Source organism: Dermacentor andersoni, chromosome 2 (genome assembly GCF_023375885.2).
Source record: "Dermacentor andersoni chromosome 2, qqDerAnde1_hic_scaffold, whole genome shotgun sequence".
In the NCBI taxonomy this organism is placed as follows: domain Eukaryota; kingdom Metazoa; phylum Arthropoda; class Arachnida; order Ixodida; family Ixodidae; genus Dermacentor; species Dermacentor andersoni.
The window spans coordinates 203,017,482-203,037,100 of NC_092815.1; the positions used below are offsets into that span (position 1 = coordinate 203,017,482).

Genomic DNA, 19,619 nt, shown 5'->3' on the forward strand with positions numbered 1-19,619 from the left:
GCTTGCATTTATGCTGGCTCCACCGCAGCCAGTAGCGATGATTTTTGCTCTTTTGTGTTTGCTGCTCATCTTTTTGAGTAGCCAACCTGGGCGGACTCTTATCATTAAGCCTCGCGCAACTTGCGTTCTTGTCAAAAAGGAACAAGTTCATTCAGCGGCTCATAGGAGCTATTTGAGTAAAACGACTGTACATATGACTATAGTCAGCATGCATGTCGAGCTGGTTTTGGTTTTGTTGGCATTTAAAATTGGCTACGTATATCATAGAGGGAAGGACACTTTTGCAACACCGCTCAGAATGGGCGGCCAGAGGCGTTCGCTGTACAAAGGTTCAGTGCGCCTCAGCATGACTACCTACACTAACGCGACATTCAGGTCTTGTTGTGGTTTAATTCATGGATTCCGAATGTTCTAAGAAAGACAGCGTTGTTGATCGCTCTAGATACATCCTGGCTTTTCCGGATCTGGTGCACACAAGCCTCTGCTACAAGAACTTCCTTTCCGCATTGCTTGCTGTGTGGTACATAGTTTAAGTGAAAATAAAGCGTTGAGTTGGTATTGTAGATGCAGCCAAGGAGCGCCCGCTGCGTAAATCCGTATTGATAATGATCCCGCAACCTCCACCAAAAATGCTACGGGGTCGAAAACAGTCAGACGTATGTTTACAGGAGATTTGCAATAATTGTAGCAGCTGACAAGATGGTAGACAGCGCGCGAAGTCCAGAGCGTCGTCTTCTTCTGACCAACATGAAAAGATCTTCTTTGTCAGCGTGTCACAATATAGATGAACTTGAAGGCTCGTTTCACGCACAGTCGGTCTCAGCGACTTGTGTTCGCTTGTGTTTTGCACTTAGTCCCAACTCATTCACTAAAAGCCCGCATACACCTAAAAGCAACAATTTGCGTAAGGCGAAAACCCAATTAAGCATAACAAAAATTGGTAATAAAGTACTCAAAACCAAGCACTAATTTGTTGTAGGAAGGCGCCGTACAGAAGGACAGAAGGGAGCGCCCTATGATTGACATTCTCAGGTCTTTTTATAGAGGGCAGAAACTCCTCGCAAAGCGTTTATGTGGTGACTAGGTGAAGATAGCGACTTATAATTTCTTGAGAATGTAGTGGCTATGCCATTCTTGATTGGGTTGAGCCGGGCGAGAAGGCGAGCCACGACGACGGACGAACTCCAGCTGGAGAGTGATTCAGTCCTGCTCGGCAATAGTCAGCTGAATAAGGGAACGGTTACGAGCGACAATGAAAATGGCATATGTGAATGAAGATGGTGGCACAATGGTTTCCACATGTGAATGAATAGCAGTGAGAGATTTTGAGCGAGGCTCACGCAAGAAATAAAGGAATGTTGATCAAAAATAGCCGACGACGATGGTGCAGGCTCGTGCTCGGCGTGCATGCAAAAAGCGTGCGGCCGCTTATATTGTATGAAAAAATAGTGAGGAGGTAAAGTGATTTTTTTTAGGACCGAGCGGTGGCAAGTGCATCTTACCGTAGTCCTGCCTGCCTTTCTTCGCTCAGGGGAGGGAAATGGAAATTCAGTAGCCGGTCGCTGGGATCATGTGTCTCTGGCAAGTATCTGCCAAACGACAAAAATGCATTCGGTTGATCACAATGTTGAGATTTAAGTTGACGGTCTTGGGGAACAAACAGAGCTGGAGAGAAATATCAGGATAGCAGCGAAGTAATCAGCAGAGCATAGGAATACCAATACAGGGGGCGCCATGATTGTCCATGATTTAATGAAACAAACTGTAATCGTTGAGTTCATACTTCAACCATATGGTTCAACCATATATCTATAGTGTGAAGGAAGCTTCATTGGCTTTTTCCGCTTATTGATAGGCTACACGTGTCTCCTGCGCTTAGCTTCATTTACTTACCCGTTGTGTGAGCTTTCCTCAGAGAATCTAAACCTATTGTGGCCATTGATTACCCTGACTACTCCTAATGCTAAGGATATGTTGACGTATGTCATGCTTTGCCAGCGCAAGGACAACACAACAGCTTCTTTCAGCATATGTCACAGGCAATATGTCACAGAAACAAAGATGAGAGCGATGCTGCTGCACACGGGGCCATTAGGAGTAGCGTATAGGAGGGCTCTAGATTACGTTAGAACTACGTACTTTAGCACGCACTGTAGCCGACGTACACGAGTACTTTCGCCTTCTGATCTAAGACGTAATGCTCCCGCACTGGCGCGAATGGAGCACATTTGCCTATGATACGCCTGAAGTTGCAGAAACCACTTGGGACACGCTTTTTCTCGTCAGCTCCCATATTCAAAGCTCGGCCCAACAGCTTCTTCTCTTCTGACCGTTGCTTGTCACGAGTGGGTTGCAACCGAGCCATTCCATTAGCTTCGCCCCATGTCACCGCATTTATTTCTGCGTCAACTCAGCCCAGTTACAAGTGCCCGGAACACCGTCGTACAACTCAATGTAGTGGCCAAAGGGCCAACTCTTTTCTCGTGTCGTGCGTTACGCACTTGCAGCGCTGCTCGAAGCGCGTCCCTCCGGGCGTCGGTGACCCCTAGTCGCACCCCTGCGGTCACGGTGCCATCGACCTACGGGCGCCACGGGGGCTCCAACACGATCTCTGAGCGGAACGCTGGGTGGCGACGAGTCAAAAAGCTTGACTCGCAGTCCAGTTGCGAGCTCTTTCCTTCCGGAACTCTGGCCGTGGTCTGCAGCTCGGGGCGGCGCAAGCGGTGAGTCGCACGTGCTGGCCTGCGGCTGCACTCGCAGCTGGCAGTTTATTCTGGCCCACGATTTGCCAGCGCATAAACGTTCACACCCGATTCACTTTACTGCGGCTCTGAATAGGCTCCGAGCGGTAATCATTACTTTATTTTAAAGTTTACAGAAGAAAAATCCGAAAAAGAAAGAACCTCGCTTGTTTGGAACAGAGAAACCGTTTATTTAGCGTTCTAGAAAAGTATCTAAAGCGGGCTACGCTTGTGAGCGAGCAATCGGCTGACGTGTTTTGGCGTTACTTTGTGAGTGCGTGAAGAATTGGGTGACATACGATGTAAAACACAGCGTAAATTACTTGGGCAAAATCAAGGAATATAGGCGGCGCTAACGGAGTCCCATAAGGCTGTTTTGAGCGGAATGAGGGTGTTTGAAGAAAGAAAAGAAAGAGGAGGCAACGCACAGATTAACCTATGGACGCCGCATGTAAACCTCATGCATATATTTCACCTTTGTGTGCGTGTGAACGGTACCTAAGTGTGCTTTCTGTATTGTTCACAGAAACCGATATAAAACGTACTAATGATTCCGCAAAGGCTGTGCAAATTAAGAATCTTCTAGGCGATGCGTAGATGTATTTACCGAAATATAGCATATAATATTGAGAAAAAGTAGTTATTAAGCCAACTATAAAATTTCCAACCACATTTAATGCAATCGCCCTACGTTTAGAAGTGCTTCCGGCTCCGTTTATGTTATTTGTCCACCTCATTGAGACTGTTGAGGTTCCTTATTGATCCAGTTTACTACCACTTAGAAAGGCACTTAGATGCGGCCTTCCGATGACCTTGCACGAGGAGGGTAGTGAAACTCGCTATAGCTCGTTAATGTCTTGAGTACAAGGTTAAGAAACGTTACCATACTCAGTGTACCTTGTAAAACTATATACAGAGCGCTGGTACGTTTCCTAATAGAGCGTGTTATCACATTCATACAAAGTTTGGTACTAACTTAGGATGATGTTGCCTGCTAAATGTAGTGGCTGAAGGGCCAACTCTTTCTTCGTGTAGTGCATTATGGGTACTGCTTGTACGTACTCAATTTCTTTCCCTTTAGGCAACAGGGGCAAGAATGTTTCAAGAAAACAACACCGCTAACTTTAACTACACACTTGATTGCTAAAAGCGCTGTGATTACAAAACATTCCTTAAAAAGACCGTATAGGCTAGAACAAGTTGCATCGTTCGTAGTTGCCATGGAGGCTTGATTTTGAGCATAAACTGCGCCCATTAAACAAAGATATGAGTGCTGCTGTCATCGTTGCAGAGTAATCGTTCTTGCCGCATTTATTGCTAGAACCAATTTACACCTAGTCAACATTACATGTGATTACTAGTACACGTGCAGCAATAGATATATATAGTCGACAATTACATCTTTGCAATACTTGGAGTTTATGGATCCCGCATATTACAAAAACGAGACTACCGACAAGGAGTAAGCAATTTTTAGTGTCGCGTTAAGAACTCCAGCTGTGTAATTTTCTTGACATGATTCATTGTAACAGTCTCTATTCGAAGAGCACAATTTCTGCAACGCCTACTTTTTTACGCAATAGTGAGCTGAACAGATCCCCTATACGGTGAGAGAAAATAGCCGAACTATAACAATAAAGAGCACCGTTAAGCCCTCAGCTCTTCCCAAGTATCCACGTTTGCCCAAACCTCCGTGAATGACGTAGTTAGTGGTTCATTTTTTTCACCGCCGTCAGCACTGTTATCTCACTCCAAACTTCAGTTTTTTTTTTTTACCTGATACTGAAAAGCTTCAGGGCCGACAATTCCTCTGTGAAAAGAATATCAATTGAGAGTGAAAACATACGCTTTTTCATGTGCTTACAGGAATAATGAAGTTATCATGACACTTGTAAATAGCGGTCACTTAGCGGTCTATTAGCGGTCTGTTAGCGGTATATAGCGGTCACTGGTGGCGCGGCGGTTAGTATAGGGCAAAATCCTAATATTAGCATACCAAAGTCGACTTTTTACCTGCGTTTGTTCGCGGTGTTAAATTTAACTGTGTTGGCTTCTCGGGTCATTTCTAACGTCTTCATGTTGCTCACCGCCACACTCACATCATTATTTTATTTGCTGTAAAACAGAGTGAGTGAACGTAAACTACTTTTGACGAATGGTACTTTTGGAGCTCCGGCGGTCTGCGCGAAGACAGAGATGGAAGCTAACTGCTTGTCAAACATGGAGCATGTGTAGTAACCGTTTTAAAAATTAAGCGGATGACAGTGGCTATATAATTTCTAAAGTTCTCTCTTTAAATCTGCATTGCATACCTATGTGCCTGGTTGAATAAATTGCTCATATAGACAATGTCTTCGTAACAATGTGCCAAGCACAGAATCCTCGACCTCATTAAATATACTAGGCACTTGGCCTTTGTCAAAAATGAAAATTATCACACACTGTCCAGACCGTCCTCAGCATATCTTTCAACGCTCTGTTCAACTTCTTGGAGGCGTGCATTGAGTGACAAACTTCGAGAATCATCCCGCGCAAGAGCGGAGTCATCTGCAGTTTCTTTTCATTTTTTTATTTGCTAATGTCCCCTTCTATCATAAAGTCCCTTTATCCACGTTGCCAAAGCGCAGGGTAGCCAGTCGGTGTATTTGCTGCGTAATCTCTCTGTCTTTCCCTTTCTTCATATATTTCTTCTACGGGTGCATCTGCAAGGATGCATGAAATAAAGAGTAGTACGCCAAACAGGAGCACTAGAATAAAATCTTTATTTTTGTGGCGCATGCCTCGTTCTTGCTACAACGTGCCGAATGCAAATACTTTTCTGTCGTTGTGATTAGGCTAGGTGAACGGCTATAATCCGAACAATGTAACCTTCGTAGAAAGACTTGATTTGCTAAGAGTTCCTTTCGAAAGCGTACTGCTTATAAGTACTCAATTTCCTTCCCTTTAGGTAACAGGGGCAAGAATGTTTCAAGAAAATAACACCGCTGACTTTAACTATGGAATCTTCGTTCCATAGGGAAACCAGGTTCTTTTGGTTGATGTATTAAGTAATCTTTTTCTAGACTTGTGATGTTTATAGCAAAACGGCAATTATTGCAAAAGCAGAGGCTTTCTATGCCAGTCTGCCTTTGTGGTGTCATCCTCATCCTTCAGTCGGGCTTCCTCACGCTTTCACAGCGTTTCCTGTCAGGCCCGACATGCCAAGCACGCGCGCTGCCCGTGACCCGCTGTCCCGCCGTGACAGCGGCTGCAGCTCCGCGTCCATGGCAAGCGTCTTCCTGGTGGTGGCCCTGGTGGCTTTCCCCGCAGGCTGCTCCATAGGTCCCGAGGAGAGCTGTCAGCTGCGGCCCGTCATACACGTGCTCAAGCAGCCAGGCTGCCAGCCCAAGCCCATACCGTCATTCGCTTGCCAGGGATCGTGTTCGTCCTACGTCCAGGTACACGTAAGCCGTGTTTGATATTAAGTGAAGCGGTCCTGCGTGTTTTCAAAGAGAGTGACACACTCAGTACAGTAAGGTAGATGTTCTTGCGCAGGAAATGTGATTTAAATGTTTTGTGTTAGTAGCGTCAATATTGCGAGAAGCGTTCACCAAGTTTGGTTATGGAAAACGGGTCCTGATTGTGTTGTCATCAATTAAACCCTGGTAGCCGATGGTAGCGCTGCAAGGGCCCTATAATTGTTGTTTGAATTAGAATACGTAATCACTTTTCAATGATCACCCAAACAGGAATAACAATGCTAACGTATTTGTTTACTGCAATAATATATAGGTACGGAAGCCAGGTATACCAAAACTATATAGGACTGGATTGGCGTCGTTTGGCAGGCGCTGAAAAACTATAAATTCAAATTCCTTAGACAATGTTTAAGGAAGTTACCAACATGACACAGAACGCTTGAAAGAAAAAAAGCATAAATATTCGAAACGAAATCCTAATAGGGCCGGCCGACAGTAGCAACTAGATTTAGGCGCGGAACAAATAAAATATGTGTGCCTGTAACATAACACAGGGTAAGATAAGAGCATTGATTTACTGTAGCTGTAAAACACTTCTGAAACGCCAAACACGTTAAAGCAGGAAAGCAAATACATGTTAGCCTAAGCGCCTCCTCATACTTTTTTTGAAGCATCTTCTTTGAACTAGCATCCAGAACACTATGTCGTAGCGAACTCAAAAGTCAGCGTACACCAAATTTCTACCTTCTTCTTTCCCTCACTTTGCGGCTGCTTGCTGCCCCTGTCTTGCCGTTTGTGGAACGCAGGCCACTGGGTTGTGGACATTCTTGAACAGTCCCCGAGGAGTATGCGCACTGGGTGTCATTATTATTAATATTACTATTACTATTATTATTAGATATAAACACACATACACAATCAGACAGGGAAGCAGGAAAGGAGCAGCCTGGTAACTGCCACCGAGACGGGAACAAAGGCTTCTTCCTCTTTAGGAAGAAGGGGATACAAAATGAAGTTGAAGATGAGGAGACGGCAAGTAAAAAGGAACGACACAGCAAAATGACGGGCCAGAAAGACGAAATTCAAGCCACAATATACACACGGGATAAAGTACAAAAATGCACGGAGGTTGCACTAATAACAGAGGAATGTAAAAGTGCAAAAAAAGTTACCAGAAAGTGTTTCATTCCTTGCAAACTCTCACTAACGGGAAACCAAGCCAGTTTCTTATAGAAAGGTAAGCTGGGTATGATAAGCTTGATCGCGTCGAAAAGCACAGCCACTCACAGGCCATAATCAAGCGCCGTACACTGCAGTCCAAGTAGGCTAAATCCCTTGAAAGCGACGTGCGCTGCGAAAGGAAAGTCAGCAACTCTAATATAAGGTGCTCCAATATCCCTCATGAGCCGCAAGAAGCACACGACAGACTGTCTGCATATACTTGGCGGTATAAACGTTCAGACACCGGAACACATTCAACCCTTAATGTGAACAGTAGAATTCTTACCCATCGAGGTAAGCCTCGACCACGGACACGGGAAGGAAAGGATGTTTTTGCAATACGCTGGTCTGAGCGCTATTCAATCATCATCATTATAAGAAGCAGCCTGGCTATGCCCCCTGCAGGGCAAAGGCCTATCTCATACTTCTCCAACTACCCTGATCAGGTGCTAATTGTGGCCATGTTGTCCCTGGAAATTCCTTAATCTCATCCGCCCACCTAACTTTCTGCCGCCCCCTGCTACGCTTCCCTTCTCTTCGGATGCAGTCCGTAACCCTTAATGACCATCAGTTATCTTCCCTTCTCATTACATGCCCCGCCCATGCCCATTTCCTTTCCTTGATTTCAACTAAGATGCCATTAACTCGCGTTTCTTACCCTACCTAATCTGCTCTGTTCTTATCCCCCTTAACGTTACACCCATCAATCTCCTTTCCATAGCTCGGTGCGTCATCCTTAATTTGAGTAGAACCCTTTTCGTAAGCCTCCAGATTTCTGCCCCGTACGTGAGTAGTGGAAAGACAAAGCTGTTATACACTTTTCTTTTGAGGGATAATGGCAACCTGCCGTTCATGATCTGAGCATGCCTGCCAAACGCACAACAGCCCATTTTTATTCTTCTGATTATTCCAGTCTCATGATCCGGATCCGCGGTCACTATCTGCCCTAAGTAGATGTATTCCCTTACCACTTCCAGTGCCTCGCTACATATCGTAAACTGCTGTTCTCTTCCGAGACTGTTAAACATTACTTTAGATTTCTGGAGATTAAATTTGAGACCAACCCTTCTGCTTTGCCTGTCCAGATCAGTGAGCACGCATTGACATTTGTCCCCTGTGTTACTAGGCAAGGCAATATCATCAACGGTCCGTAAGTTTACTAAGGTATTCTCCGTAACCTCTTCTCCCCGATTCTTCCCAATCCAGGTCTCTGAATACCTCCAGTAAGCACGCTGTGAATAGCATTAGAGAGATCGTATGCCCCTACCTGACGTCTTTCTTTATTGGGATTTTGTTGCTTTCTTTATGGAGGACTACGGTGACTGTGGAGCCCCTATAGATATCTTTCAGTATTTTTACATACGGCTGGTCCACACCCTGATTCCTTATTGCTTGCATGAATGCAGAGGTTTCGATTGAACCAAACGCTTTCTCGTAATCAATGAAAGCTGTATATAAGGGTTCGTTCTATTCCGCACATTTCTCTATCACATTTTGATAGTGTGAATATGGTTTATTGTTGAGGAGCCTTTACGAAATCCTGCCTGGTCCTTTGGTTTACAGAAGTCCAAGGTGTTCATGATTCTATTTGCGATCACCTTAGTAAATACTTTGCAGGCAACGGACAGTAATCTGATCGGGCTATAGTTTTTCAAGTCTTTGGCGTCCGCTTTCTTATGTATTAAGCCTATGTTAGCGTTCTTCCAAGATTTCGGTACGCTCGAGGTCATGAGACATTGCGTATACAGGGTGGCCAGTTTTTCTAGAACAATCTGCCCACCATCCTTTAACAAATCTTCTGTTACCTGAACCTCCCCAGCTGCCTATCCCCTTTGGATAGCTCCCAAAGCTTTCTTTACTTCTTCCGGCGTTACTTGTGCGATTTCAAATTCCTCTGGACTATTCCCTCTTCCATTATTGTCGTGGATGCGACTGGTACTGTATAAATCGCTATAGAACTCCTCAGCCACTTGAACTATCTTATCCATATTAGTAATGATATTGCCGGCTTTGTCTCTTAATGCATACATCTGATTCTTGCGTGTTCCTAGTTTCTTGTTCACTGCTTTTAGGCGTCCACCGTTCCTGAGAGCATGCTCGATTTTATCCATATTATACTTCCTTATGTCAGATATCTTACGCTTGTGGATTAACTTCGAAAGTTCTGCCAGTTCTATTCTAGTTGTAGGGTTAGAGGCTTTCATTCATTGGCGTTTCTTAATCAGATCTTTCGTCTCCTTCGATAGCTTACCGGTGTCCTGTCTAACGAAGTTACCACCGACTTCTATTGCACACTCCTTAATGATGCCCATAAGATTGTCGTTCATTGTTTCAACACCAAGGTCCTCTTCCTGAGTTAAAGCCGTATACCTGTTCTGGAGATTCATCTGGAATTCCTCTATTTTCACTCTTACCACTAAGTCATTGATCAGCTTCTGATGTACCAGTTTCTTCAGTTACCTCCTCAAGTCTAGGCTAATTCGAGATCTTACCATGCTATGGTCACTGCACAGCACCTTCCCGAGCACGTTCATATCTTGTGTGATGCCAGGGCTAGCGCAGAGTATGAAATCTGTTTCATTTCTAGTCTCGCCATTCAGGGGAGACTAGAAACGTTCACTTTCGGTTGTCCCTCTTGCGGAAGGTATTCATTATGCGCAAATTATTCAGTCCTGCAAACTCTACTAATAACTCTCCCCTGCTATTCCTAGAACCTATGCCATATTCCCCCACTGACTTTTCTCCAGCTTCCCTCTTGTCTACCTTGGCATTGAAGTCGCCCATCAGTATAGCGTATTTTGATTTGACTTTGCCCATCGCCTATTCCACGTCTTCATTGAAGCTTTCGACTTCCTTGTCATCATGACTGGATATAGGGGCATAGACTTGTACGACCTTCAATTTGTACCTCTTATTAAGTTTCACAACAAGACCTGCCATCCTCTCGTTAATGCTATAGAATTCCTGTATGTTGCCAGATATATCCTTATTAATCAGGAATCCGACTCCTAGTTCTCGTCTGTGCACTATGCCCCGGTAGCACAGGACGTGCCCGCTTTTTGGCACTGTATATGTTTCATTTGTCCTCCTAACTTCGCTGAGCCCTATTATATCATACTTAATACCGGCTAATTCCTACAATAGCACTGCTAGACTCGCTTCACTTCATAACGCTCTAGCGTTAAACGTTGTCAGGTTCAGGTTCCAATGACAGCCTGTCCGGATCCAGAGATTCTTACCACCGTCTGCTGCAAAGCAGGGTATCGCTGTATCTGTGGAGGCCTGGTGGGATTCAACGGCAAATCAATAAGTCCAGGCGGTGCAATCGGTTGTTTTGAAAACTTCCTATGTGACACATAGACAGAGGGATGGTTCGTGCGAGCAACCGAAGTATTCTAGCTGCATCTGAGCCTGACACAGGCATTAGTTCTTGTGGGCCTCGTTCAAGCGCGGTCTGAGCTGCATTATTGGCATGTTCGTTACCCATGATGCCACATAGCCCTCGCAACCATTGAAATCTGATGTAATGCCTTTGTTTGGTCAAGGCATAAACGAGATTCTCTCACCTTGAATAACAGTTCCTCGTGTGTTCTACGCCGCGGGGCTGATAGTAAAGGCTGCAGCGCCGCTTTCGAATCGTTGAATAGAGATAATTTTTGAGGTTGTATTGGCTGACCAGGGGAAGTGCTGCACGAAGAGTTGTAAGTCTCGCAACCATCGATATCGTCAAGTCGCATGTCTCGAAAGCAATTGTAGTCGCTCTTGCTGGGAGAACGACGGCTGCTGCAGGACCCTAGAGAGATGTCAACCTATCAGTATATTTATGGACGTGCCTGACGTGCCTTACATCAAAAGGGTCCAGAGATAGGTATTTTTAGTAGCAGGAGATGACTGCTTGCTTTTTTCCGGATTACTGGTATGTTAAGGTGCACTCCGGTGCCAACCAAGCACCACGGATGATTCAATGGCTTAGTTGCCGGAGTGAAGCTTGATGGACGACTGGTGCAATAAATAGAAATTGTAGGACATTACAACATTTGCGTCTTTCTTAAGGTAGTGAAGCACAAATGTTGGAACCGACGCAGGCAAGGTGCCTAATGTGCACTTCTACAGCATTTCCACAGCAGTGCGTTCGTGTATTGGTAGCCATAGGCGATTTTAATAGTTGTCACTGTTGATGCGCATGTTCGCAAGTCGAGCTAAAGCCTGAGAGTTCGAACTTGAACAGCCTACAGTGCAGTAATATTTGCCATGAAAGTGTTAGCAATTACGGGAACCTTTAGTTCAAGAAGCCCAGGAAGCAGCCCCTGTATAATTACAACATTGCGTACATTAACATACCCCAAGTTCTTACACCTAGACATTTAGACAGCATAAATTTGTACAGCTTGAAAACTCTGCTTCGGTGGTGTTTCATGCAGGCCGCATGAGGGCTCCAAAAGATATCTCTATCACTAACAATAAGTTATTGCGTAGGAAATCATTTGCCCGTTTATAGAAATGGCGTAGGGTGTTATTGGTTTGCGAGTAAACGGGCACCAGTACACAATTTTCTGATTATATTGAGAGACCTTGGCCGCGAAGGAGCGCCGTTGTCCGCGTGTCAGCTTCTTGAAGTCTTGCACGTATCCTAGGATGTGTCACAACCGATATTTAGATATATATGTTCTTTGCATACACTAATATTTCGATTGTAGCTGGTAGGTGCTCAGTAAGGCCAATGAATGTAAGTTTTTACAAGGTGGGGCTTAGTACTCACCTTCGGGAAACGCCCTTGACGGTATAGTGTTGTGTGCTTGGGCCACTTTAGTACACGCAAAGAACGACCCTGAAGTAAGTAACCAGAGATCCATCGAAAAACTTCACCTGGAAAGCCCATAATCTCGAGAGAATCAATGATGGCCCCATGAAACGCGTTATCATATGCCGCCTTAATATCTAAAAACAAAGCGGCAGATATGTGTTTCCGTGATTTATGCCACGATATCAACGACATCATCGATCGATGAGTGACCCCGTCTGAAGCGAGACATAAAATCTGAAGAAATGTAGAGCACTAAATGCCATTTTAAGCTTTCTTAATTCACTCGCTTCATTACTTTCCCACACAAATGGCCAGAGCTATTAGGTGGTAGGATGCGAGTTCTAGTGAAGACTTACGCTCCAGGAGCGCGACCAAGCGGCTTGCCTTCCATCCTTCCAGCATGCGCAGCAGAGATGTAACGCTTCTCTCCGTGCGCACTCATCCAGATTGCACAAGTTGCAATATATTATTCTATCTGGTCCCAGTGGTCCCGTCTGGTCCACGTCAGCAAAAAGCGAGAGCCGGCTCATGGCCATCTATGGCAAAGAGAAAATTGATGCGACGAACAAATTAGAAGGGGATATCACTTCGGGCTGGAGATAACTAAGTTATAGGTTGTTTTTTAGGCAATCCTCGGGCAAAAGCATTCTGAAACTTCAATATCGCATTGCCTTTGGAAGAGCGCCAGGCCTTTGAGTTAGAAGTGCTGTTCAGGGAGTGAACGTAGACCACACACGAATCTTCACTGCTGACATTGTGTCTTCCGGGTGTCTAGCCACTGGTAAAACGATGTCTAAAATTGAGATGCCAATTTATCGATGTGATGCTAGATCTTATTTTGCATTGGCCTGGCTGTTCTAGGGTCGTGAATCGATTTCTACGCCGGTGTCGTCGATCCGCACGGGGGCGAAGCGCTCGAAGTTGCTGTCACTCTGCTTGCTCTTCAGGGCAGTGTGATTGTCTGCAGCGTGAGGCTTAGCGCGTCGGGGACACACTACTGAGTTAGTACAGACGTCCTGTATATGTGCAGGCTTAAAGCACTAATGACATTGAAGTGGCTTTCGAATGAATGGCAGAACAGGTTATTGTCGCAAGTGGTCCCCTTTGAATATACAGGGTATACAGTCACTTTCGGAAATCAGTTTCACACATCACGTGCTACAGAGGCAGCGCAAACGCGTGGTAACAGCTCCCTCATTGGCGCGTTCGATGAGGACAGGAAAGTCGCCGATAGAAATTGCAAGATCACTACCATAAATTACACAAACTCTGGAAGTGCTGTCCATAGGTAGCACGGAGCTGACTTTGATGCCCCTTAGCTATTTGACTGCTGACATTTCCAACGCACTACTGTGGGTAACAGAAATTACGAGGACATTTTTTACGTGTTTGTCCGGATATATTTAATCTCATTCGATTCAATCACCTTCGAGAAAACGAATAGTGCTTGCCTGCTCAACATTTAGAGATTGCCTTATCGTTCTGCGGGTACGAAATAAAATGAAATGTTCATTTCGCTCACCGATACACGGCAGCCAAGAAGAGGGGTCGCGTAGGAAAGAGCCGGTGGATGTGAGCTGTACACCGCCTGGCGTCGGTTGATCACATCAAAGCAGTTTGGCGAATATGGCCGTGACAGATTTACAATTATAATTTAAAATGCGATGTGTTTGCACGCCTTTCAGACAACCCCAAAATAGCAAGGCCGATACATAATCGAGAAAACAATCATAACAAAATAAGGCTACGTGCATAATTTTCCACTTGTGAAAAGGAGTGCAAACACTAACACATGCCTTTCTGGTTTCCGAGCGCTATTACAAACCGATCTATTAACGGCAAGATAAAAGAAAACTGCATCACAGGAAACGAAGAATTATTACTTGTGATAAATGAATTATGCATATCTTTTGGCGTTCTAGCACTTGATTAATAAAAGCAGATTTTTCTGTGATAATTCTTCAAGTAAAACGGTATTTTGCTCATATATATCATGAAAAAGGGGTGACGTGCAGTCTAACGATCGTGTATGCTATATTGTGCGACAAAAGGGTAAAACCAGGAAGAATGGTGACGTACGTTAAAACAAGCGCTAAAGCAAATAACATAAATGCAGACAATATGAGAGCTTTGTTATGTTAAGTAGCAACCTTGTACATGCACGGCATTTTGACGAAGATACGATGGGGTCAGCGTTCAGGCCTAGACTGCAGAGTCATGGTACTGGCTGGGGCTGATGTCGCCTTGCCAATTCTCCTTTGGGCCCTTTTTCTGCCCAAAGAGACAAAGCCATCAAATCATGAGTCATGTTCGATCAAAGAGTGCAGTAGAGTGTCCTCGGTGCCACTGAGTAAGCTTTACCTCTTTCTCGTCCAAGTCAGCCACGATCGTTTTTGGCCAGGCTACAGAGGAAGATAACTCAGGAAGGGTATCTTTCCCTCACCCGCGGTCATAACATCCCGATCAGGGCGTGCCCGGCGCTCTGCAAACTGGTGTGCCCAACGCACCACCTGTTGCAGGCAGTTGAAAAACATAGTCAACTCCGGTCAGGCCTCCGAGATTGCGCGGTGGGCCGGCAGAGTGTCGGAGGGTGAGGCTTCGCCCTCGTGCATCAGTTTCATTAGCCGCGTGTCGATGTACGTCAAAAGCACGTACAAAGCACTGCGATCTCGGACATGGGACAAAATATCTAGTTGCATGGCTTCGATACACAAGTGCGTGTGAGCAATAGATTGGGTTAGCAGACGACGTTCGGCGGCGCGCCCGTTCTCTTGCTTCGTGGGCGCAGGCCACCGGTTGTGCAGCACGTCGAGCGCGGACCGACACCACCTTCACGCCATCTACCGCATGGTGCTGGAAACCAGTTTCTTCCTCGCCACATGCGTAACGCTAAATCACCGCTCGCCCGTGCTGGCGCGGGTGGGATGATTCATCTCCTTAGTTGTCATTATTTGTGGGCCAGGCGGACCCCCATGGCCACCAGGCGAAAAATAAAGTGCCAACAAATTTCCGAAGATTTCGCTAAACAACGGAAAACACTGAGAGAAGTATTTCTCCAAGAAGAAGTTTGATCGTGGTCCAACGTTCACTGGAGAGGGGCGCATACCAATTGAACGAAGTTAACGTAAAAGAGGTTAAGTGTAGAGCCAAACATACCCAGAGCTGCATACCTAATGACGCCAGTTCGTTCGACAGTTGGTGTCGAACACAGTTCCGTGAGCACAGCAGCTCAATGCCCCTCCCATCAATTCGTAGAGAGAAAACGGTTAGCGATATTCCCGCAAATAGACAGGAACCCAGACATCAGAAAGTGAGTGAAGTGTCCTAAGAATACTAATCACGCTATTGGCCAGACGTTGGACCAGCTAGCGTGTTCCTATGCCTGCGTACTTCCCAATTGTATCAGGCCACGTAGCTCTCTGGCGCCCTCAACTGCACTTTCCTTCGCTTGCCAGCCATTCTGTAGCTCTAATAGGGTAGCTGTTATCTGCCCTACGTAATACATGGTCTGCCCAAGGAAATTACTTCTCTTTAATCGCATCAATCATATTGCTTATCCCTGTTTGTTTTGTCTCACATGTTGTCTCACATGTTCGCACCAAGAAAAAATAGTTATTATTAGGCGAGAGGATGCTTGGGCCACTAACCATGGACTTGTGGCCGTGATGCCGTCGTTCCATCATCTCCATTTCACTATCGTCATCAGACTCTGTTCATGTCGTCGTCCGACACGCCAGCGTAGTCACTCAGTCGTCGTCATCTCATTGCTGTCATTCCATCGTCGTCACATTGCCGTGGTATAATGATTTGAGAAACATCAACCCGTAGCCATCATACTCTCCTTCCATCGACGTCATTCCTTCTTTGTCATTCCATCTTAATTATGCTGTCGTGATTCAATCGTTGTCGTCATCGTCATTGCGGCTTCGTCATCCGGTTATGACATACCATTGTTAACATTCCACAGTTACAATACAGTTGTCGTCAGGCCGTCGTTGTCACACCGTCGTCGTGCCATCCTCGTCATTGCAGAAACGTCACCTAATTGTCGTCATGCCGTCGTCGTCATGCAGTCGTCGTCATGTTGTGTTGATTACGGCCGACCCTGCCGAAATTGTATCATTGCAATGTGGGCCGCTCCCGGATACTTTGTATATCGCATATATCCAGAGCAATGAAAATGGCAGAATGACCACTACAGATTCAAGGCAATGTTGTCTTCAGGAATAAGGAAGGTCATCTACATTTGTATGATGCTAATTGTGTTATCGACAATCATAGTGAGATAGGTTCTGCGTGAATTTTTATTATGTAAATTTCCTTCTGATGATATAGGTTCCATGTGACTAACGTACATGGGCACAGATTCCAGAGGCTCACTGCTAACCACAAATTATCATTATTGCGCTGCGTCACATCAAACAGTACGTTATTCGTCAGCATATTATCGCTCAGCCCTACTCTTACATTTTGTCAGCTTAGGTCGCCACTCATTTGCGTAATGTGTTTTACAGCGTTGCTGGAAACCGTAAGTTGCCGAGTTCTCTCCCTATGACTTACGGCTAATCATCCCACATCAGCGACATGTCATAAAACCATAGCTTACGTTTAATACCAAGACTTCGCAATATATTCCATGTAGGCCAATTGCTCTATTAAAAATAGTTGCAACTTGTTGAATAGTACTTCCCGCTTGGCTATCCAGGTGGATCTCCAAGTACCTTGTGCTGAATAGACTGCGCGTGGAGCCACATGTAAAGCACTACTGAGAAATATCCGTTTCGTTGTAATAAGATTATTCAGAAAAGTGCTCAAATTTGCGGTGAAACTAAACTACATTCAAGTAAAATTCCTCTGGAGCTCTGCGACATGGATTCTCGATAGACTGTTGAATTTCAACTGTATATAATTACTGACACGATCATTTTTTCTTTCAGGAGACCAGCCTTTGCCACGAGCGGTTCTTGGATGAAATATCGCTGCATGAGCACGCACTCGCTGCGCATTGCTTGCTGTGTGTGCGTTAGAAGACAGGCCAACATACAGCCTGGGCTTTCTTCCGCTTTGACCGAATACTGAATACGGCGTAGTCCTACAGTTGGGCACGCAGTTGCTCGTTCTATTTTGGGGCGCTGCCGGAATATTGCGTCAGAGCCGCATTGCTAAAGCCTAGCTTTTTTTATAAGTGTCGACGCCGGTGGTGGTGCAAAAATAACTTGCCGCCTTCCTGTGTGGCACTCATGATACCCAATCAGTAGCTTTGTAGATGTGTAGGTACTGTGTCAAGAGTAATTCCACAGTACTCTGAAATATTTGCACTTACCATTGGTTTTTTAGTGCACCCTGTCGCACGCGAACATCACGTTGTTTTTTTTTTGTCTCTTTCGCAAAATAAAGCATTGGTTAATGCTCTGCGCTGCACCCTCCCCAGTGTGGGATGTTCATCCTGTGCACGCCTTCCGGACGAGTCGCAGGTGTCCGGCTCCCGTTACTGGCAGGTGGAGCGGTCGTGCATGTGCTGCCAGGAGATGGGCGAGCGCGAGGCCACCAAGGCGGTGTTCTGCCCGAAAGGACCGGGCCCCAAGTTCCGCAAGCTGGTCACCCGGGCGCCGGTCGAGTGCATGTGCCGACCGTGCACGGCACCGGACGAAGCTTCGGTTCTGCCCCAAGAGTTCGTCGGCCTCTGACCCACCCAGTATGTGCAACTGAGTAGGGGAAGAAAACAGAAATAAACGCATTCTACTCCCACACAGGGCGGGATGTTGCGGTCTGTTAGGTTTTCCCCATTATGTGATTGAAGACATTAAAAAGCAGGATGCCGCAGTGCAAATTTTCAGTCCCTGACTTCTATTATTGCTTCTTTTTCCCCTCATATTAATATACAATGAACAAGCCTGAACGACTCATCTGCAGTAAAGGACCTACAGGTTATGGCACTCCGTCGGAAGTCTTGTTCTCGGGAAATCCAACAACGCAGATCCTGTTCTGTAGTCGACACATCGGGATCTGTAAACCCCCAGGCCAAGCCTGCTCTTATATTAGAGTTGAATTTATTTCTCAATGATGTGCCTTTTGCCTTTGCATAAGAAGATCTCCGCTGGGACTGCAACAATCGCTCGCTGATTCGCGAAATGTTCTGACCTGCTAAATTTGTTAACACATAAACTAGCGATTTGCTCTGCTTGAAAAGACGTACGGCACCATTTGCTATGTTGCGCTATTTCATGGCCTGTACGCGAAAAAAAAAAAAATGGGAAAAATATGTGCGACGTTGGAGTATGGCTAAAAATTACGAAGCCTAGCGAAGCGTGTGAGCTAGTCAACGCTACAACGGGCAACTTAACGAAGTTCCGCGCGCGCCAGTCCGCATCCGAACCCAGAAGATATTCAATCATTCAAGCCTATTTCAGCGCCTCAGTAAAGAGACTACATGCAGTAATTGGAAACACAGGTTTCTTACAGGAATGTTAGTGCCTACGTAATAATTTTAATTTATAGTATATTGAGTGGCAGAACTTTCTAAGTTAATCAACAAGCGTAAGACAGCGGACATAAGGAAATATAATATGGAGAGAATTGAACAGGCTCTCAGGAACGGAGGAAGCCTAAAAGCAGTGAAGAAGAAACTAGGAATAGGCAAAAATCAGATGTGTGCGTTAAGAGACAAAGCCGGCAATATCGTTACTAATATGGATGAGATAGTTCAAGTGGCTGAAGAGTTTTATAGAGATTTATACAGTACCAGTAACAGCCACGACGATAAGGTGAGAGAGAATAGGCTAGAGGAACTTGCAATCCCACAAGTAACAACGGAAGAGGTAAAGAACGCCTTGGGAGCTATGCAAAGGGGGAAGGCAGCTGGGGAGGATCAGGCAACAGCAGATTTGTTGAAGGATGGTGGGAACACTGTCCTAGAAAGATTGGCCGCCCTATATACACAATGCATCATGACCTCGAACGTACCGGAATCTTGGAAGAACACTAACGTAATCCTAATCCATAAGAAAGGGGACGCCAAAGACTTGAAAAATTATAGACCGATCAGCTTACTGTCCGTTGCCTACAAAGTATTTACTAAGGTAATCGCAAATAGAATCAGGAATACCTTAGATTTCTGTCAACCAAAGGACCAGGCAGGATTCCGTAAAGGCTACTCAACAATAGACCATATTGACACTATCAATCAGGTGATAGAGAAATGTGCGGAATATAACCAACCCTTATATATAGCCTTCATTGATTACGAAAAAGCATTTGATTCAGTCGAAACCTCAGCAGTCATGAAGGCACTACGGAATCAGGGTGTAGATGAGCCATATGTAAAGATACTGGAAGACATCTATAGCGGTTCCACAGCCACCGTAATCCTCCACAAAAAAGCCACAAAATCCCAAT

The 19,619-nt window shown here is 45.3% G+C and overlaps 1 protein-coding gene across 1 annotated transcript; it reads left to right on the top strand.

Moving 5' to 3' along the window:
* Positions 1–2,629: 2,629 nt before the first annotated feature.
* Burs (Cuticle-tanning hormone bursicon) lies at positions 2,630–18,054 on the top strand. Its single transcript, XM_055076294.1, has 3 exons — positions 2,630–2,723; positions 5,919–6,178; positions 17,699–18,054. The coding sequence occupies exons 2-3, from the start codon at positions 5,939–5,941 to the stop codon at positions 17,909–17,911; spliced, it is 453 nt and encodes a 150-aa protein (XP_054932269.1). The 5' UTR covers positions 2,630–2,723; positions 5,919–5,938; the 3' UTR covers positions 17,912–18,054.
* The last annotated feature ends 1,565 nt before the right edge of the window (positions 18,055–19,619 follow it).

Coding starts and splice junctions, on each gene's coding strand:
- Burs (XM_055076294.1), top strand. CDS start 5,939: ATGCCAAGCACGCGCGCTGCCCGTGACCCGCTGTCCCGCCGTGACAGC. Junction 6,179..17,698: donor CGTGTTCGTCCTACGTCCAG/GTACACGTAAGC, acceptor GACGAGTCGCAG/GTGTCCGGCTCCCGTTACTG.